The 22582-nt window shown below is 41.3% G+C and overlaps 2 protein-coding genes across 2 annotated transcripts in view; one reads left to right on the plus strand and one right to left on the minus strand.

Moving 5' to 3' along the window:
* Positions 1-220: 220 nt before the first annotated feature.
* Positions 221-6982, plus strand: C1QL3 (complement C1q like 3). Its single transcript, XM_080687841.1, has 2 exons — positions 221-942; positions 6672-6982. The coding sequence occupies exons 1-2, from the start codon at positions 355-357 to the stop codon at positions 6849-6851; spliced, it is 768 nt and encodes a 255-aa protein (XP_080543967.1). The 5' UTR covers positions 221-354; the 3' UTR covers positions 6852-6982.
* Positions 6983-9621: 2639 nt separating this feature from the next.
* The window catches only part of PTER (phosphotriesterase related), a 69383-nt gene continuing 56422 nt past the window's right edge, over positions 9622-22582 (minus strand). The window contains exons 4-5 of the mRNA XM_080687837.1: positions 16187-16327; positions 9622-10631 (exon numbers count right to left, since the gene is read on the minus strand). Coding sequence (XP_080543963.1) covers positions 10421-10631; positions 16187-16327 — 352 coding nt within the window. The 3' untranslated portion in view covers positions 9622-10420. The remainder of the gene's footprint in view (positions 10632-16186; positions 16328-22582) is intronic.

Below are 22582 nucleotides of genomic sequence, written 5' to 3' on the forward strand. Positions count from 1 at the left end.
CGAGCGTCGGCAGCCACAGGTGCGAAGGGGCTGGAAGGAAAGAGGCAGGAGGGCGCACTGCGCACCCCTCCCCCAGCCTCCACCCCCCAGCGCGGGACTTCAGCTCAAGTCACTAGGCGTCCGAGCTCCCTCCCCAGCCGCAGCCTCGCGGGGGGAGCGGGAGCAGCCTCGGAGCGGCCCGCGCCCGCCCGCCCAGGGGAGTTGGGGTTCGCAGGGGGTTGTTTTCGGCTCTGAAGAGGTCCCCGCCCAACCATCAAAATTTTGTCCAAAAGCAGACAAGAGGATCGCCCCGCGCTGAGCCGGCTGGTGGGCAGCAGGAGGCGCCTGATCGCCGCCGGGGCGCTGGGGGTGGTGATGGTGCTGCTGCTGGTCATCCTCATCCCGGTGCTGGTGAGCTCCGCCGGCACGTCGGCGCACTACGAGATGCTGGGCACCTGCCGCATGGTCTGCGACCCCTACGGGGGCACCAAGGCGCCCAGCACGGCTGCCACGCCCGACCGCGGCCTCATGCAGTCCCTGCCCACCTTCATCCAGGGCCCCAAAGGCGAGGCCGGCAGGCCCGGGAAGGCGGGCCCGCGTGGGCCCCCCGGTGAGCCTGGGCCACCGGGCCCCGTGGGCCCGCCCGGCGAGAAGGGCGAGCCGGGCCGCCAAGGCCTGCCGGGCCCACCCGGGGCGCCCGGCCTGAACGCGGCCGGGGCCATCAGCGCGGCCACCTACAGCACGGTGCCCAAGATCGCCTTCTACGCCGGCCTCAAGCGGCAGCACGAAGGCTACGAGGTGCTCAAGTTCGACGACGTAGTCACCAACCTCGGTAACCACTACGACCCCACCACGGGCAAGTTCACCTGCTCTATCCCGGGCATCTACTTCTTCACCTACCACGTCCTGATGCGCGGCGGGGACGGCACCAGCATGTGGGCTGATCTCTGCAAAAACAACCAGGTGAGTGCGGGCGGGCGGCGGGGAGGGCGGGAAGGAGCGCTGGAAGGTGCGGGCGAGAGGGAGGAGACCCCGGAAATGGGTGGGAACCCGCGGAGAAAGGGCGCTGCGGCTCGGGGCTCCCGGGAGCAAAGTGAAGGAGTGCGCTGCTCCACTCTGGGGATTCGGGGATTCGGCGTCGGAAGCCAAAGGGGACTCCCAGCGGCCCCAAGAGGGCGGTTTAGTCTGGGACCCAGCGCGACCCTCGAGGGACGGTTAGCCGGGAGCGGGGAGTCCGGAGCAGCACTAAGCGACCCCCGGCTGTGGGGTCCTTGCTCACACACTTTGGCGGGAATGGGAGGGCTGGGGGAGTCCAGAATGGGCGTGTCGGGGCGATAAACCCGCACCCGGGGAGAAAGACAAAGGGGCCCAGGGAGAAAGAAGGGTGTCGCTGGAGCGAGTTGAAGCGAGACCCCGAGACCTGCAGCGTCCCAGACCGGGAAACATAGTAGTCAAATCCAAGACAAATCCACTTTAGTTTTCAGCCAAGGAGAAGAAGAGGGAGAGGTAATGAGTGCTGATAACACAAGAAAAAAGTTGAGACTCATGGTTTAACACCGTAAAATAGGATCCCAAACACACAACCCAAACTCCACTTCCTGAAGTGGGTCCTAGGACGCACAGGCAGGTGGAAAAGGGCAGGAGCGGAGCCCAGCCGGAGACTATGGGCCTTGGCCAGCAAGCCCCAGGGCACCTGCGTGAAGATCTTTCCAACCCCAGCCTTTCAGCTCACAGGGCCAGTGGCCTTGACCTCGACTGTGAAATAGCCCCCAATTAGCCCTGGGCCAGGAGGACTTGCTCTCCTGAGCTGGTTGGCGCTGCCACAAGGGCTACATGGTTGCAGTTTTATAATGGAGCAACTTTTCCGTTTGCTTGAGAAATTCGCAGTCAGTCACTGCAAAACCAAAATGTGTCTTATCTCTTAGTCAGAAGAGGAAAATAATATTTGTAACTGCCTGAAAGTGGAATCAGACCCTCTGCACATGTTGAATCAGTGGCCACGGGGGTGAGGCCTTGCAGCCTGCAGTCTGGACAGAGTTCATGGGCTGTAAATATGTTTATTGGGTGGCACAGTGAATGACCCCTGACCCTGCCATGGCCAACTTTGATTTAACAAGGTCTGTGGGGCTTGGCTACTTGCCCCTTGAATTCAGACCTTTTAAACTATAACCCAGGCTTCTATCAAGCAGCACTGAAGTTGGAATACTTCCAAAAAACCAAGTCATTGTCAGAATTGTTTCAAAAACAAAAGACAAATATCCTAACTGTATAAGAGATAGAAAGGACAAAAAAAATCCCATCCCTCCCCCTTCCTACCACCCCTCACTTCTAAAGGAATTTAGAAGAAAATAGCTTGAAGGACCCTCAGGATTGAGGACTCTGTAGAACAAAAAAAGAAGTAATGGCCACCAGGAGGCACTGACAGGGTTACTATAGTTATTATGCATGAAAATAATATTAAGATAAATAAAAATTATTTGCAGAGCCATGGGATAGTTGTAGGTAAATGGCTAAAAAGGGCATGACTCACTGTACCAAGAGAGAGACCTATTGTGTCACCCTTACAAAAGGGTGCACAAACAGCCCTCAGCAGGCAGGGATGATGCACCCATTTATTTACAAATTGGCTGTCTTTAGACTCAAAGGTTAAGTCTGGGAAATACTACCATGCTAAAGAGATTGTTTTTAGGTATTCATTAAAATGGAATAAGATTCAAGTTTAATCAGCCAATGTATAAAAGTGTTCACATCTTTAAATATCTGGAAATTGCAATTGCATGAAAAACTAGGGAACAATATATTTAAAATACTTTACATGTAGCTATCTAGACTGCTGAGCCCAAGAATGTCGCACTGATTCCAAGAACACCATTCCACATATGTATGCTATGTGCATTTCGTTTTTAAATTATTTCATTGTTCAGAATGTAGAATGCCCCTTTGTATCACCCTAGCGGGTACATTCTTTGAGGATCAGGAAAAAAGAACAAGGCAAGACGGCTGACCTTAAAGGTATAATGCTTTCAATTGACATTATTAAGTTGCTACTCTGCAAAGGTGTGCAACAAGTAATTCAGAAAATAAATATCATAGCAAACAATATATTTTTGAATTCAGTATGGGCTATTTTGGAAAATGGTTATTACAATGTTAGTGTTAAGGAATTTTATCTCTAGACTAGAACTCTTTTGCAAAGTCTAGTCTGCACACAATTCTAGATGAAAAATCTTATAACATCTTTATCAATATTGAATAAATAGTTTGTCCTCGTTTTCAATTATGCTCTTGTCTAATCACTTCTTAGAATGGCAGTTTCCCATTCTAAGCTGAGCTGATCTAATTTGTTTTCATAAAACAGAAACTCAGAGATCCATGTCAGTGTAATGTTCTGTGGATTAAGTGGATTAGAGAAACACAAAAATTGAACTAAAAATCCAGTTCACTCTAGGCTAGAGGAATGCCTCTGGGCCATCACCATATGAGAAACATTTTATTTATGCTTTGTGTTAATGCACGATCACAGATGGAAACATCAAAGGCCAGTAAATTAACCTGATGCGCCACTTAACCTTTTGTTTATGATTCCACAGAAGTACAATGAAAATGAAATTATGAGAACATCAGTAGCAATTAATTAAATTAGCAAATGTTACCATAAATATTGTCTCTAATGATAAACCCTCACTAATACGATAATGCTAAAGCTACACAACCTATTAAATTCTTACAAACATGCCACTAAAAGCACCATGGTTCTCATATTCGCAATGAAACCATCAGCCTAAACTTAATCTTACCATTTGTTGAGAGCCCATGACAGTGCATATTAAAGGTAAAAATTGGACTCAAATAGCTTTACATAGAGACAGGAAATATTTTAATGTTTCAATGCTTTTAGCAGAAAACCTGAATAAAAATATTGCTATTTGAATACAATCACTATAATGCTACTATAATAAGCCACTATAATGAAAACTTAAACAGGCTCAAAATTAGAATTATAAAATAATTAAAGACCAATTTCTACTCCGAGAATTTATTTGTTATGGCACCAGTGAATAGAGGTATATTGGGAACAGTGAATTGTGATATTCATTTATTAGTGAGATTAAGAAATGTCAGATTAATTACCTTTTCAGGGGCCACAAAACATGCACTAAAGATCAAGCAGAATCTAAATATTTAGCTTATAATATGAAAAGATATTAGAGTACATTTAGATAGAAATGGGTCTATTAAGCTAAGGGAAAGATGCATCATATTCCTGGAGAAAATGCTAAAATCAGTGCAGATTTAGGAACCTGAAAATAGGCTCCAAGGTGGATGCATTACCTTCCTCAATGGTTTGATGGCTTAAATGAAGAACTGTTGGAAGTCACTGAGCTAGAGACTAGAGCTCGAGATTTCAAGTGCCATTATACCTTGAGCGTACAAGCAGGTGAGCAGGAATACTAAAGCCACGCAAGTGCACGGGCATGTGGCTGTTATCTACCTGGGAAGGACTTGCAGTGCAGTATAGGTTAAAATCTTAGAGAATCACGTTCATTAAAAAGCAAGCACACTGGCTTTTTTTTTTTTTTTTTCCACAAAGGGAGTGAAAACTATAAGGGTAACTTCCAGTCTGTGGTGTCACACTAATATATTTACAGGTTTTTGTGGTTGCCCTACTGAATAAAAATGGTAATAATGACATGGGTTTGTGGATGTACCCTGCAGAATAATAATTTATAATACAAACTGCATTATATAGATTTTTAAGATTATTGACTCTGAATAAGTGATTTTAATGAGTCCTGGTTCCCAAATGCCTTCATATAGAAAACAGTGTTAAAGCACAATATCCATGGAACATGTAGTAAATGCCTAAAAGCAGCAAATAAATTGTGTTTGGTTATTAATAATAGCTGAGAAGTATATTAGGGATTGATAATTAATATATTGCTAATATGGTTAATTACTATTTTCTATTTAATTTTTCTCACCCATTAAAAATCCACACATAAAAAAGATCAGGTCATAATCATGCTATCCTCCTTGTAGATTTTTTCCCCCTGGGAATTAATGACTAGATGAAATTAATAAATCAAAGCACTCAATTCCTACAAACTTATTATTAATTCCTAGGAAATATTATTACATTAAGTTGTATTATTATTTAATGGTCAAAACAGATCACCTCACTAAACTGGTGTATACATTCTTGTCAGTGCTTGTGAGCATAATTGAGTGGTATATTGCTATTATATTAGTGTCAGCACAGTGTTAAGGAATTCTAAGTCCTATAAGCCCTTTTCTCCTTTTGCTATATGATAGCCAGGAAGAAAATTTAAAATACTACTCAAATTACTTTATAAGTTCAGCAGTGTCAAAGAGCCTTCTTCTTTTTTTTAATATTTCAGCATTAATGTGAGAACATACCCCATGAAAATTTAATTTGAAAATCTATCATTTACATTTTGAAAGAAATGCATGGAAATTCTTGACTTATGTCTCACTTTCTTCATTTTGTCAAGTGATAAATTCTGGCATATTGTACCCCAAGTCATGCATTATTACATAGTGCAGTTTTACAAACCACTAAATCACTTGCTGTGTTATTCAGGAAAATATCATTATACTGGAATAGAAACAAGCCACAGAGTAGATGTTTTATTAAAATAAATAAAATACAAGTCTGCCTATTGAAAAAAATTTTCAAAGGCAGAATCGAAATCTAGCTAAATGGACATGAAGCCTAATGTGAGATGAGGATGTGACAGAACGTCCATGTTACTTGATATGATAGGCAATTTGTTTGCAGATGTCTATCAACTCAGTGAGATCACAGGCTCAACATGAGTGGATTTGTTTATAAGCAAGCAAAGCATACATTTAGATTCACCGAAATGAGACCATTCAAAAACTCTAGCAATTTGAGAGACTTCAAATCATGGACTTTTAGTTCCTTCTATAATTTTAGATATGTTGAAGTTAAATAATTTGTTTAATTTCACACATCACAATTAAGCGATAAAAAGGCACAAAAAGAAAAAAAAAAAAAAAAGCCTGAAAAGTTTGGCTATCTACTTGAGATAGCCAAAGATGTTTAAAAGAGTTAAGCTTCTGGTAAAAGGGCTTTTACCTGCATTAAAATTTGAAAGCCCCAAATCAAATGGTTTCTTTCTGTTTCCTTCCTATTCAGTGGAGTTAGAGTAGTGGTATTTCTCCGGCTCTTTACCTAGTGGATCTCATGTTCTAGTAATTGTGAGGACTAGAGCTGAAGTTTGGATTGAACTCATGTGCTCATCAACAACTGGTTAGAACATTGCTATTTGGGTAAATTAAAATGTTAGAAATTACTGTTATTTCCACTTCAAGAAGTGACTGGGCCTAGAGACATAAGAATTAGAAAAAGTAGTGATTTAGAAAGAGAATAAGTTGGTGTGCACTTTTGACAGCCCGTAGTAAGGAAAGACTGCCAGAATCACCCTCACAAAAGCACCCTTTCCTCCTTCCCAATCCTCCTTTCCAATAACACAGTTGAAAGGATAGCCAAGATACCCGCATAAAGCTCCAAGGCTAAGGTGGGCATTTCTGTGTCAGTTCTCTGACTGCTATGGCAGCACGACAGCTTCTGTTTGCTCTGTGAACGGCCTAAAAGAAAACTTGAAGATTCTCTTGGACGAATTCTAATTCTTATCTGTTTCACGTAGGTACGGGCCAGTGCAATTGCCCAGGATGCTGATCAGAATTACGACTATGCCAGCAACAGTGTGGTTCTTCACTTGGAGCCAGGAGACGAAGTCTACATCAAACTAGATGGCGGGAAAGCCCATGGAGGAAACAACAACAAATACAGCACATTTTCTGGGTTTATCATTTACGCTGACTGATAATGCAGGAATTCAGCTCATTGATCTGAGTTTGGACGCTGGATTCGTATGGCTAACATCAGTGAAGCAAGGATCCCGGGGAATGCCAGTTGTGGGGCACCTCAGTTGTGTATATGTGGGGAATTCAAATGCTACCTGACTCACATCTGCATTCTCAGAAACATTATGTAAAAAAATATTAAAAGCAAGATAAGCAGATGTATGATCCACTACCGCCAAAGCAAATACTCCTTGTTATTAGTGTCCATGTGAATGAAGTCCTATATAGATCACAAATTTTTATAGAAAAAATCTAAGACACTGAATTATTTCTTCAATATATATGATACTTTGGTGTACTGTGATCCTGCTGCTCTTATCCATGTCAGCTTTGGTTCTTGTGAGTGTACCTGCTTATTATGATACTTGGATTCCATTCATAGTGTAGGAAGGAATGATTTTACCCTGCAGGAGGAGGTCTAATCAAAATAATGCTGCTTGTCCCCAAAGAAATTGTTTGCCTTGTACTCTTGTGAACTTTAGAGCTAGACCTGGGAACGATTCAACTTCAAGCCTTAACCTGGAATTTTCTGGATTTGACGGAATTCCCAAGCCTATGGTTATTTTCCCATTTTCTTTTTCTTACGCATTTTCTTTTTTCTCTTTAATGGTGATAGTCTTTTCAAGTAGAGATTGAAATTGTATCATAGGATTACCCTATAAGTGTGAAAATGTGTAATATGTATGGTATTTAGAAAATCCCCTATGTGCCCATTTTGTCACTAGAATGTGTTTAGATTTACTTGGGAAGTCAGAGAAATTTATTCTTTGATGTTAAATCAGACTGAGGCTTTTGCCTTCTTTGGAACAAAAGATTATTCATAACCCAATGCACAAAGGTTAAATTTGAGCTACTGCATGCATCACCAAAGGATCTCTAAGTAAGGCTTTCAAATAGTAACTGACTAAAGTTGTGGCCTGAGGTTATTTCAAAATGAACAATTTCACATATAATGAGTATGACAACAAAGTGTATATATTTTATAGAAATACCTGTTACATATATGTGTGTGTTTTATACACATATATATAAGCTATATATATATATGGCTTTAGACCATAGGCACAGTGACTGCTATAGCCTCAAAATTTTAATTGAAAAAATTATATGTGTATGCACACACAAACACATACATTATTTGAATTATTTTGGATTGAAATATATTTTGGATGACAAAAATATATGGGATAGCAAAATAATTGAAATGGCTTCTCTTTTAAGAGTTATCCAGAAAATTAAATTGTATTAGGTTAAAATGCCCTATCTGTCACATGTCTGTAAATTAAGCCTGTGACTTCTCTGTTACCCTCTGCCAATCAATACTTTTTACTGCATTCTGTGGCAGACTGTTAACATTAGGACTGCTGAAACAAAGTGGCTCTCCTTTGTAATGTTTGTGAATTATACACATCTAAATTACCAATTTTTCTTTTTTTCTCAGGTGGATTGAAGCTGACAGTAAAGTAGATTTTGTGAGTAGTGAAAATCCTTTCTCTCTGTTTAAAATACACTACTGAAAGCCATCTCTTTAAAACTAAGAAAAAAATTAAAAATGCATGCTGATAGATCTGAACTATCAGACAACTTCCACTATTACAATGAAAAATCTGTTCCCCTCTCAGCTGCCTTTTGAAGACTCTTTGACAAGTAGATTTCAAAAACAGATATTTAAAAATCTGCTTGTTTTACCGGTGAAGGATATTTGCATTTTCTTTTCACTTAAAGGAATTAGTTCATTCTCCTGGCTCTTTCCTCTTGGGTACTTTCTGTTCTAACATACAGAAAGCTTGATCATCTTTGATGTGCAGAAATATCTTTTATTTAGCAAACCTCACCTTTCCAAAAGAGCTATGCATCTGAAGGTACTGTTTGCTTGGTTTAAATGCCTTCGCCTGAGTAACTGTCATGATTATATGATTAAAAACACTTAGCCCATTCACTAAGAATAATGATTAGTTCCATTTGACCTCCCTAATATATAACATAACTCAGAAAGGAGTTGCAATGAATTTTATTTCTATTTAACAACATATACTTATCAAAGAATTGGCAACAGGGTTTGTAGAATTTTTATTTTATTTTTAGGTAACAGCACACTGAGAATTCAACCAAAAGATTAAGTTATAAAAAGCAGTGCACATCAACTAAGAGTTTTAACTGAGTTTTTTAAAGGTTTTACTTACACAAACCATCAGGCTTTAATCAATTATATTTTTATTTTATTTATTTATGTATATATGTATTTATTGATTGATTTATCTTGAGACGTATTAAAGCTGAAATAAAGGAAACAAAGGAAGGGCTTTGGGTGGAAAAAGCCACAGGAGAACCTGGGCAGGGCTGCTTTAGCTCACTAAAAAGTCAGAGAAAAGGGAGACTTGGAGACAGGTGCAGGAGGTGAGCTGGGGTCGAGTTGCCGCTGTCCACTGCTCCCCTGGTTGCAAGTCTCATGGGGACCTTTAAAGTTTTAAAAAATAGTACGTGCCTGAGAGAAGGTCATGGGCATGCTCCAAGGAGGGTGCTAAGGCTGATACCTTTTAGAGAGTTGGCTGTAGAGTCATATTGTCATTTCTAATATACCTGACCTTTTCTTCAGAAAAATAAGCATTATTTTCTTTAGTTAGGCCCAAGGAAAAACAAAGAAAAGGTAAAGAAAATAAAGGGAATATATATATATATATATATATATATATATATATATATATATATGGCAAACATTTCTCTTTTTTTGCATTATACATGATTAATTGATTAAATTGTGGCCTTTGTTATTATAAATGTAATGATTCATTAAAGTATATTATGTAATATATTCTGATTTTTATGATTGAATTTTTATAATTCAGTATTATGTTATGTGTTCATGCCTCCTTATACAAATTTTTCAAAGCACAACAAAAATTTATAGCAAAAATGGATGCCAGAAAAGCATAGGCAACACAATTGATTTATGATAAGTATATATAGATAGGTAGACAGCATATAATTATCCTTCCACAATATTTTTACCATTGTAAATTGGTAATTGTTTTATAGTATCTATTGAAAAAAATCTAAAAATTTCACTTCTCTTGCTGAAGAAGCTATTTTAAAGTGCCACATTACTCATTAAGCATTAATTAAAGAACAGCGGGATAATTAGTAGGATCATCAATATTACAAGAAACATTGGATTGCTCCAGAAGGGGGTAATTTAACTCAAAACACTTTAAATTCTCAAGTAGGGCAGCTGATAGATTAAGAAAACAAAACAAGACTTCACTAAAGGGATTTAGGCTGTAACTCATTGTTTGGAAGCAGGTGCTTCTGTGATTATTTGTTAAGGCAAGGTACTAGGGCTCCATGAGGCTCAAGGACGCCCTAAAGGTGCAGATTTAATAGCCAGTTTCTGAGAAGGTAAAATGCTTCTAATTCTCAAAAAAAGGAAATGACCCATGTAGCTCTGATTAATTAATATCTCAAGAGTCGGTTTGAAATCACTGAATGTTCTCTGTAAGCTTTATATTCGAGGTGTGAATTTATAACCATCTTATTGGAAAGTTAGCCATTGCTGAGGGTTCTCTATTAATATCTTATCAAGTACATTCTCGGTGATACCCCTAAGCAACATTTTAGGAACAATGTTGGTGAGTATATGAGAATAGCCGTGGCCTCCATATTTCATCAGCCGATGCTTTGTGTGTATGTCATGTGCCATCAGAATTCGGTCTTCATAGCCCTCATCCACCAGAAGACGCACCCTGTGAAAAATGTTAACTCATTACATCATTTGTCTCACATTTACAATTTTCAGGGTGCTTTAAACTCTTACTTAAAAACCTACTGTGCTTATAGATATCCCACCTTCCACTGCGGCATCTGTACTGGGAGACCTGCATGATGATGATAAAGATACTGCTGCATTTTGGTAGGAAAACAATCTTTATTCCATGAACACAGAAATTTGCAGCCTTTGATATTTAGGACAATGTCTGGCGATACTGCATTAAAGATAGCTTCTAACAGGAGGTGCGAGTTTGAATGAATGGCCACTTTAGCATTTCACTGAATAACTTTGTTCTGCATCTGTGGCTGGTTCTCCACTCTAAAAATGCCTCTCTTGGTGGGCTTGTTTTTCAGATCCCAGTCTCTTTCCTTTTTTTTCTAGCAAATAACATCAATGACCATTTGTGATTAAATAAGGAAACAAAAGGAATCTTCATACAAGTAAAACATTCTGAGAGTAAAATCAGCTGGTTTGGAAATAAGAGCATATGATTGCTAGACAGTTCTTTTTTAAAAAATATATTTTTATTGATTTAAGAGAGGAAGTGAGAGGGAGAGAGCGAAACGTCAGTGATGAGAGAGACTCATTGATTGGCTGCCTCCTGAACACCCCCTACTGGGGATGGAGCCTGAAACCCAGGCATGTGCCCTGACTTGGAATCAAACCATGACCTTCTGGTTCATAGGTCCATGCTCAACCACTGAGCCATAACGGCCGTGCTATTCAGTCCTTTTTTAAAGGTCAGCAATGGTATGTCTATATTTGGAGCATTTGTCCCTTTGAAGTCTATTAGAATTTTGACTTAGTCTTGGAGCACTAGGTTAAATTGACCAATAAAAATTTACTCTTCCTTCCATTTCAATAAAATTGCTACAAATAATGAGCCATTCCTTTAAATTTACAGTCAATTGACTAAAGAAGGGCTTTCCTGGCTATTGTCTAAACATCTCATGCTGTAATCCGTAGCATGAGTCACCTCCTGACAGCCACCATCTGTACATGTCTGGACTCTGGGCAGTGTCTGTCGTGACTTGCATGGGTCCCTGATGACAGATGTAACTTGGAGACAGTGTCTCTTCTCTGGCATTTGCTATACAGTATCGTCAGTCTCTAGATTCCCAAATGGATCTAGTTATTCTTTTTATTTTGGTGCACGGGTCATATTTAACAACTACTACAGGAAGCAAAACATGAGGCACTACACAAAAACTCAAGTACAAAACCCTGCCCTCTGAAAACATACATTTAAAAATAAATTACAATGGAAAATTAGGTCTTGTGTTTGCAGGTCAAAGGGATACAAGTGCCAGAGAAGAGGAGCAACTTGGATATTTTGTCTAGAACTCTGTATTCACATGTGTGTCCTATAAGTAAACAGAATGCTAATTGTGCCACCACAGTTCTTTGCCTCTTTAAGATTTGTGTAGTGTCCAAAAGTTCTGAAGTTACTTCTGGAACAAACTCCCTTTGAGGGAAGTATCTAAGAGAGTTATCGATCATTTATGAAAAAGAAAGATTTGACAGAAACAATATGTAATGCTGAAACTTAGTGTGACAATCCTTGATCCACAACTGAAAAGGAGTATCACACTACAGGAAATTTTAGGGTATGCTTTTCCCAAATTTTCGTCTGTCTTCTTTGAGGAAAAAAAAAAAGTAGTATCTCATTACTACAGAGGCATATCATATGGATAAGCAAAATTGTGTCATACTCTTGTGTCAACAACACAAACTTAATGAATTGTGTAGTAGTAAGGAAAGAACACAATGGATAAGATACTCATTTGAAAATGGGAACCCTTAGAACTCATTAAGTCAAGGATCTGGTGACTAGTTATCTCATGAGGGAGATAATGTTATGGCTCTAGAAACATAATTATATCCCATTAAGAACACTGCCTGGTCACTCCTAAAATGAGATCATCTCTCACGTGGTGCCACTGTAGGAAGAACAGTAGTTCTAGCGATGCCGCTAGGAGGAATGAACCACTACAGATGAGAAGACAAAAAAAAATATATCACAGTAATTATAGAAATACAAATGAGTTAGTGTTTTGAAAACAAATATTAGTGAGAGACTACAAAGTGTGAAAAGGCAGAGATATAATAAGATTTGAGAAATGGAGCAGAAGATTGAAAACAGGTGTTAGACACAGAATTTCTGGTGCTGAAAACCAGAGGTAGGCAAAAGCATACTTCTCTGTTCTTGCATTTCAGAGCTTTACAACTACCAGGGCTCAGAAAATACTGCCAATGAATGATGAAAAACAAGTGCCCAAGAGGTGGGGGACGAGGATACTTGGGCACGCACAGTCCAACAGTTCATTCAGTCATTACTGCAAGCTCTACTTGAGTCAGTGACTGAATGCATGGTTTTAATTTGAGGGAGATTAACCATAATACATACATATATACATAGAGATACATAAACACAATACACACGTAGATAATTTTTATGTATTTTATACATCGAGAATGTTTACATTTGACACAATAAAAGTTGACAAAATTAAGTCCTTGTTTTTTATTTAATAGCTGAAAGGATATTAAATATGCTAAGAAGGCATAGTGGGGGAGCTGTTGGTCATCCTTCCCCACATCTCCTTCATAGATCCCCCTCTGCAGATCTCCTGTCTTTTTCCAGAAGGTCTAGGAGCCTCAAGGAAGACATAGGGGTGCAAAAGACATACCTCACTGCCAAAAAGGAAGCAGGTCCTAGGAGCTAACTTCCTATTTCCAAGATGATTTGTAAAACGTGTGTTGAGGGTATTCATCAGGAAATCATGGTTTTGAAATAATGAAAGATGATAAAGACCTACCATGCCACCCCATTTTAAATGTCAGAGGATATTCACCTGAGTATGGCATAATCTAGAAGGACACAGGGAAACCTGTTTGCCAGTATTGAATAATGTTCCTGGGCCAGTAAGTTAAAAACATTAAAACAATATAAACAAAAATGAAACAAAAAATCTGTTTATCAAAGAACTAGTTTGAGTATTAGAAAAAGAAAAAAAGACCTAGCTTCACTGGTCAGGACAATCCAAGCAGTTCACTATGCAGAGCTGAGCCTCTACGTAACTAGTATAACCTTGATCAACTAGCTCTCTCCAGTGATGCTAAACTTGAAGCATATTTTACTCTGAATGAGGTCATCAAGGAACAGTGCTGATACATGGGGACAGCAGAAAGTTGTACAGATAGAAAGTTTGACTGCCCAGGGGAAGAAGCTAAGCCTGTTCCAACTGTGGCCACTGGCCCAAGATCGTCCCCACAACCCCAGTGTGCATGTTTACTATTGTTCTTTGAACCTCACAGTTTTTGGACATCACATCTCTACTCCAGTTTTGCTTACTTCCATTCTAACCAGTTTTCTACACTTGGAACCATATTCTGGTCCTTGTCATCATGGAGAACTACTTCCTCTCTGAAATCTGAATCTTCAGTTTCCCACTCTGACCACCAGTTACATCTTTCTAGTTTTTCACTCATCCTTTCCTACTAAATGTATTCACCCATTTCATTAAAGTTCCTGGTTATTTGCCCCTGCTATATAGCTACCATTTCTCTCTTTCCTTCAACTTGGACCTACGACCCTCATCTCAACCCCTCCCTGTTCCCATTTTTTGGATAGAATCCCAACCCTCAATCTTTCTAACTGTTCACTTTTTTTGGTTAGTTTTGCTTCTACTCACAAAGCTTCTTTGGTTCCACTACCAAACTACAAAACATTTTTTTGGGGGGAAAATAATCACCAAATCATGTGTGCATTGGTGCCAATATACGGTCATGCAGTCATGATTTCTAGCCTCACCTGGGTCTCGCACACATCTTGTCCCTAGCCATATCCCTCTCATCCCCAGCCTACATCCTCTTTTCCAAGGTTCTGCCCAAAATCCACTCCTTCTTTCTCAGGAGATGACTGTCATGGGCACACTAGAGACCATATGGGGCCATATGTTCTCAGTTTCCTGTTCCTCCCGCCAAGATTTATTTGTATTCACCTCATTACTTGCATCCCCTCATTTCAGTGGAGAAAGTATATCTCATTTTAACCAACTTTTTATTTGCCTCTCAGATCCCATCTATTTGTCTCCTTGGGAGCCTTTCTCTGTATCTCTTCTCTCTCCAGATTTTTAAAGAAACATTAATTGACAGTTCCATATTCTGCTCCAAACACTCAGCTAAAAATGTTGTATACTTTATTTCATATACATTCTATAACAACCCTGTAGAATAAGCACTACTTACTTCTCTGGATTCATTCTCTCTGTCTGTCTCTCTGCTCTCACTCTCAGCTACATCAACATTGTTCAACTCCTAACAAAACCTTTCCTCGATCTGTCTTGTCTTCAAGCTTTACCCCTACACATCTGCTTCCCTTCAGTACCAAGCTTCTTGAAAGAGTAACCCCTACATTCTCTCTCTTCCTCACCTCCTGCTTATTCCTCAAGCCTTTTCTAACAAGACTGCACTTATTATTTGTGAAATGAGAACCTCCTGACTGAAATCCAGTGGATACTTTTTAGTCTTTATCTCACTTGATATCTGCCACCTATTACACATGCTCAAGCCCTTGTGCTTTCAGCATTCTTCTCCACCAACTTCCGTAATAACATATTTTCCTGATATTCTCATCACTTTGAAAACTTCTCAACTGTCCTTGAGTGTCTGTTCCTGATTCCATCCCTTAAACGTGTGTGTTCCCCAGGGCTCTGTCCTCATTCTCTTCTCTGAGTGATCTTATTCATCCCCACCCTTCCAACTATTGTATACAATCCAATGATGTCTATATTTATGCCTCAGTTCAAATTTCTAGCCTGAGCTTCACACTTTTATCCAAGGGCCCCTCTGGATAACAACACTTAGATATTCCCAAACAAAATTCATCCTTTTCAATCTCAAATCTGTCTCTTCTTTCAGGTTCCCTAACTTGCTGTGTTCACTGTTGACATCACTATATAACTAAGATAAAACAGGTAGCCATTCATCCTTGACTCTCAAAATTTTCCATTTGTACCGTTCTTTGCTTTCACTGCATGTTAGACCATTTTGAAAGGTTAGATTTTATATGATGTCTAGTCTTTAGACATCATACTTATAACACTTAAGTTGCAGCAAACTCTTTAGTGACTACTTTTAATAAAGCATTTAAAAATATATTGTATGAGGTTATGACTTAAGTGTGTTCAACCTGGGAAAGAAACATCATACTTCAGGAGAGATAAACATAGGAAAACATGTTTTATTCTCTTATTGTCATGGCAGGGGTTGGGTGTTATCTGCGTTTCTTGTCAGCTGCCCATCTGCACTGAGTGTCTAAGGCCCTGTTAAGCTTTTTGCCTACTTAAGATGACTCATTTTCTTCTTGCAATAATATATAGAGATTTTTCTCCCTGAAACAGCATTGGAATATTTTTCTCTGCAAGTCTCTGGTTCTTCCCGCTTCCTGATTTCCCAGTCTTTGCTAATACCCTCCCAGATATGAAAATGAAAAAAGAATGCTATGAGAGATTTAATCATATTTACCTTCTAATTCTTTTATTATCATCAGGCATGTCAATATCTGGGTTCAATTGGTAATTAAGGAGTTCATTACCAAAGAGATCATATTCCAAGTAACAGCCAAGTTGAGCAAACTCCAGTAGTTCCTTCTTATCAAGTATAGTCCTAGAGACAATAAGACAGACATATTGTTATTATCAAGAGCCTATTTTCCACATATACAGATTAAAAGTTTTAATCACATTATGTACTGGAACATAGTTTAAGTAACTGAACTTTTGAATTGGCTTCTATGAAGTGACTATAAAATAGTAAGTTCAGTTTATTAGCAGAAATAAGAGAATTTACCCATCCAAAAGGGACTTTTCCTTTTAAAGTACTGGGGAACTGTGGACATTTTAATTATGTTGCCAATACTCAAAAACACAATTTTGTTTTTTTTTAAATTTATTTTATTTTATTATTTTTTAATCCTCATCTGAGGATGTGTTTTTATTGATTCTAGAGAGAGATGAAGGGGGGTGTGGGAGAGAAAAAAAACATCGACATGAGTGAGAAACATCAATTGGTTGTCTCCTGTATGTTCGCCGACCTGGGATCAAATCTGCAATATTTTTGGTGTATGAAGCGATGCTCCAACAAACTGAGCCACCTGGCCAGGGCTACTCAAAACCAATTTTGTAATTCTCCTATAGAATTGTCTTCAGGATATGATCCATATACGTTTGAAAATCCTTAGTGACTGCTGTGAATTGTGGAAACTATTGCAAGAAATTTGGCACCAGGTGCCATGCATTAGGTGAGTGAAGGTACAATTGTTACAGAAGACCGGAAAAAAACAAGCCATGCTTAGAGAAAGGGAGTTACATTTTATTAAGGGCAGGGCCAGAGAAAAATGTGCCTTTCAAATTCTGGCCCGCCTCCCCGCCCCCCACATGGAGGAAACCTTTTCTATTTATACTTTTCCTAGCTCTTTTGTCTCCCAAATTTGGAATGAGACTTCTGGGCCTTCTGGGAAAGAAGGCCTACATGCTGGGAAGGGGCCATGAGACCATATCTCAAGGTCTGGCCTGGTGTCAGCACTGACAACTCTGTATGGGGCATAGTCCTTGGCCTCTCTGGAATGGGAATAGTCTTTCCTTATTATTTAAGCAAGCAAGCATTTACAGAAGCCAAAATAGCAGGGTTAAAATTTCAAACAGCAGTTTTTATATAAGATGGATGCTTCACAATAAGAGGATTAGCTTCTTGTTAAGATCATTGCCTGGTTCTAAAATTAATTTCAAAGCTTATGTGAATATCATTAAAACGTCCTTAAAAGGTGCAATCCTAATATATAAAAACCCTGGGTCCATCACGACCGGAGGCTCGACCAACCAGAAGTCAGTCCTGCAGTCAGTGCTGGTTTGCTGTGGTGACCCAGCACTGACTGCTGCTGCTGCAGGTGCGGTGACCCAGCACTGACTGTTGAGGGGGCTGCGAATCAGGCCCGGAGAGAGGCCTGAAGAGAGAAGCAGGGTCTGATTCATAGCCTGTGTGACAGCTGTTGATCAGCACTTGCCTCTCTCTTTCTCTCCTAGCTGGGCCAGCCTCCACAGGGGCTGCTGATCAGCCCTGCCTTTCTGATCAGGCCCCGTTGATAGGCCCAGAGATGCTGACTGGCATAGAAACTGACCAATCAGAACCAAATTGGCTGGCAGAGGAGGGCAGTTGGGGGCAAGATCAGGCCTGCAAGGGAGGGAAGCTGGGGGCGAGATCAGGTAGGCAGGGGAGGGCAGTCGGGGGCAATCAGGCTGGCAGGAGAGATCAATTGGGGGAGAGATCAGGCTGGCAGGTGAGTGGTTAGGAGCCAGCGGTCCCAGATTGTGAGAGGAATGTCCAAATGCCGGTTTAGGCCTGATCCCACAGGAACATCCCCCAAGGGGTCCATGATTGGAGAGGGTGCAGGGTTGGCTGAGGGAACCCCCACTCCATGTACGAATTTTGTGCACCGGGCCACTAGTATTCCTATATATATTTAAGCTCTGTGTGCTTACTTTTAAAATACAACTTATTACTTTATGGTGATTTTTGTGGGTATCTTCTAATTCAATAGAGAACTTAGTAATAATATCACTAGTTTCTGTTGCAAGACTATGAAATAAATGGAAAAGGAGAAAAATGCAAGATAAATACAATAAACCATCAGAGGAGTAGTCTGGAGCAAGAGTAAGTGATCTTAAGAAATTTATATTATAACAAGTAAAAAGGGATACATTAAGTTAGGCTCCCAAAAACATGGTAGAAATTCAAACACACAGATAAATAAGAAGGAAAGAAAAAGAAATTCCAGCAAAATACAATTAATATGGAACTAATGTGAGGGGGGAATATACCCCATTAGACATTGTGTTAAGGTAATTAAGGGCCTAGGAAAAGAATGACTGGGATCCAGGATTGGCCTGGAGAAGAGTTGGGATATCAGACAATCATTGTCTGATTAGGATTGGATGTACTCTAATATACTTTTACTTTGGCAACTACAGGATGCAAGGATTAAAACACTATTATCCTATCTAATAAAAGAGCAATATGCAAATTGACCATACCTCTGCTACACCCACAAGCCACTCCCACCAGCCAATCAAGAGCGAGTATGCAGATTAACCCAACCAAGATGGCTGCGGCCACTGAGAGAGCAGGAGGCTTGGGTTTCCCTGGTAATGGAGGAACCCAAGCTTTCTGCACACCCTGGCCGGCCTCAGCCACTCAAGGCTACAAAGTTTCAATTATAGGAGATAAATAAATCCCAGATACCAGGGCCTCTGCTTGGGTCGCTGGGGGGTGTGGCCAGCCTGCAAACCACCATAGGCCCCTCGCCCAGGCCGCCCCACACCCCAAGGGAACCCCTACCCTGATCTGGGACACCCTTCAGGGCAAACCAGCTGGCCCCCACCCGTGCACCAGGCCTCTATCCTATCTAATAAAAGAGTAATATGCAAATTGACCATCACTCCAACACACAAGATGGCTGCCCCCATGTGGTCAAAGATGGCTGCCCCCATGTGGACTCAAATGGCCACCACAAGATGGCTAGCAGGGGAAGGAAGTTGGGAGGGACCAGGCCTGCAAGGGAGGGCAGTTGTGGGTGATCAGGTCAGCAGGGGAGGGCAGTTGGGAGGGACCAGGCCTGCAGGGGAGGGCAGTTAGGGGTGACCAGGCTGGCAGAGGAGGGAAGTTGGGGGTGACCAGGCCTGCAGGGAAGGGCAGTTGGGGGGGACCCAGGCCTGCAGGGGAGAGCAGTTGTGGGGGACCAGGCCTGTAGGGAAGGGCAGTTAGGGGTGACCAGGCCTGCAGGGGAGGGCAGTTAGGGGCAAACAGGCTGGCAGGGGAGCAGTTAGGCATTAATCAGGCTGGCAGGGGAGTGATTAGGGGGTGATCAGACTGGCAGGCAGAAGCAGTTAGGGGCAATCAGGAAGGCAGGCAGGCAAGCAGTTGGGAGCCAGCAGTCCTGGATTGTGAGAGGGATGTCTGACTGCCTCGAGGGGACCCAGATTGGAGAGGGTACGGGCTGGGCTGAGGGACACACACCCCCATGCACGAATTTTGTGCACCAGGCCTCTAGTATGTCTATAAATCTCTTCTAAGAGGTCAGAAGTATTTTCAAACCTTTCGTCCAAACCATAGGAGGACCAATTAAGCCTCAGTGTGTCACAAGTGCAGGAGTTTCTGCTGTGCTGAGATGCTTTCTTCGAGTTCACTATGGACTTTCATTCTGAGCAATCACATTGGAGCTGGCTTCTATTTATCCTATTCACCAATTTAGCATAACTTAGAGTTCACAGTGTTGTTTTAGGCATACTCTAAAACGTGCATTAGTTCTGTGCTTTCTTCTATTAATACTACTCCTTTTCCATCTTCTTACTATGGAAACCATCTTTTGCTTCCAAAATTACCAGGCTAAAAGGATATGTGTTTTTCTATAGCAAACATTTTGTTTCCCCTGCCTCCCCCCTCCAAAGAACCATGCTTACGCACAAAAATATACACAATTAAAATAACATAAGGGGGAAGAGATAAGTTTAGTATTTTTCCTTTTGAGTCAATTCATTTGGTTTGTTCATTAGCAATATGGGCAAGGTACTGGGGTGAGGGTGGGGAGGGCAGGCTGGAGTCGAGAAGAGAATGGAAGTGCCAATAACAGGTTGGATCAGACTCTGACTTCTATTCCTAATACCTTTTTCCTTCTACTGGCATAATGTCTTGAGAGTAAGTTTTCTAAATTTTAAGTAGTATATTGAGAAACATATTCAATGAAAACTCCATAGTAAATGAAAAGCCATAGAAAAATTTTTAGTCTTAGATTCAATTGTAAATAATAAGTAAAGTTACTGATCATCATCATCATTATCACCATTATCATCTTCATCATCATAGCTGGGAATTATAAGAAAGTACTGGGTCTAGCATTGTGCTAAGTGCTTTATATTTATTATCTCATTCAATATCCTTCACAATTTTTTCACGTATCAATTTTACAGATGGGAAACTGGGACTTAACATATTAGATATTCAAGGTGATATGCAGAAGTATGAATTAATTTCAAAGCTAGAATCTACTCTCTTAGCTATCATACTTATGATATTACTTTTCCTATGGCTAAATATTCTGTACTCAAAGGACATTTTCCAAAATTGCATTGATTGTCTGTGTACATCGTATGTTTCAATTTTTATTTTTAAATTTAATTCCCTCTCCACAGTAACCTCATTTGCACTTGAAAAATGGGGAATTTACTTTTAAAGAGGGTGATAACCTCCAAAAGTAAGAAAAGATTGTTTTATGGCAATACTTAATTGCAAGTTCAGAGAGTAACTACTTATAACAGGATTTGACCATTGCAGTTACTTCAGGAAATTTGAATGACATGATCAAAAAAGGAGAAGGAACTATATTAATCATGACCACTGTTTACTTTCTCACTAGGAGTCTGATATTGCTCTGAGCCTTTTACAAATATTAAGAGGCATATATTAAGGGTCCATCTTTCTCCTAAAGTCCCAAATTGCATGTCTAATTGCCTGCTTGTCATGTCCATGTGGATGTCCAATAGACAAGTTTAACATGTCTCCAACTAAATGCCTTGTCTACCACCCTAAACTAGCTGCTCTAACACCCTTTCCTGTCTCAGTGGATAGTAACTCCATCCATCCGGTTGCTCAGGCCAAAATATCTTATGATTATCCTGATTGCTTGTTTTTTTTTTTTAATACTCTACATCTAATCCATTAGGGTAGACTTTTGGCTCAACTACTTTCAAAATATGACCAGAATCCAGACAGGTCACCATGTCCCTGCTACTTTCTGGTCCGAATCACCATCATCTCTTGCAGGATCTCTACAGTAGAGTATCACTGCTCTCCTTATTTCTACCTCTGTTATTTCTACTGCAGTCTATTCAAATACAGCAACCAAAGTTTGTCTCCACACCTAAGTCAGATCAGGTCTCTCCTCTGCTCAGAACCCACCAATGGCTTGCCATTTCCATCAGAGAAAAAACTGGGGTGGCCTGTGAGGCCCCACCTGATCTCTTTAGATGTGGTCTTACAACAGCCTCATTTAAGAGAGGAGTGGGGAATATAGGTATCCACATCTTCAGATGCCAATTATGTATATACTAGTGGCCTAATGCACAAAATTCGTGCAAGGGGCTCGGCCCCCCCTGCTGCCATGGCTGCTTGTGCCTCAGCCTCCACCCGCCACTGCAGTGGCTGCCTCTGCCTCAGTGCAGCAGCTGGGGGCCTCTGCCTCAGCCCCCGCCCAAGACAGCTTCTTCCAGAAGGACGTCCAGAAGGACATCTGGCAGGACATCTGGTCTAATTAGCATATTATGCTTTTATAGACTAGAGGCCCAGTGTACAAAATTCATGCATGGGGGGTGTCCCTCAGCCCAGCCTGCACCCTCTTGCAATCTGGGACTCCTCGGGTAGGGTCTCTAGGCCTGGCCAGTGATCAGGGCCTATCCCGGCTTTCCTTCCCCCAGCTGCCAGCAGCTGGCCCCGCCCCCGCTGCTGCCACTGCTTACCATCTGTGCGGCACTGCCCCCTCCCCCCCACCACTCGTCGCCTTCCTCTGTGGGTGACAGGCATGGGGTGCGATCATTTGGCTGGCCTGGGGCTCCCTCTGTGGGGCGATCTCTGGCCGGCCCCACACACCTGCCACAGTATCACTGGCTAATGGACTGGGCCTCCCTCTGTGGGGTGATCAATCACAGGGCCCCCAGATCGATTGCCCCTCAGAGGAAGGCTCCACCCACCTGCCACAGCGCCACCAGCCAGGTGGCCTGGGTCTCCCTCTGTGGCCACCAGCCGGGTGGCCTGGGCCTCCCTCTGCAGGGCAATCATGGGGCAATGGTGGGGCCCCCCAACCAATCGCATTGC

This window comes from Plecotus auritus (assembly GCF_963455305.1).
Source record: "Plecotus auritus genome assembly, chromosome: 1".
Lineage (NCBI taxonomy): Eukaryota > Metazoa > Chordata > Mammalia > Chiroptera > Vespertilionidae > Plecotus > Plecotus auritus.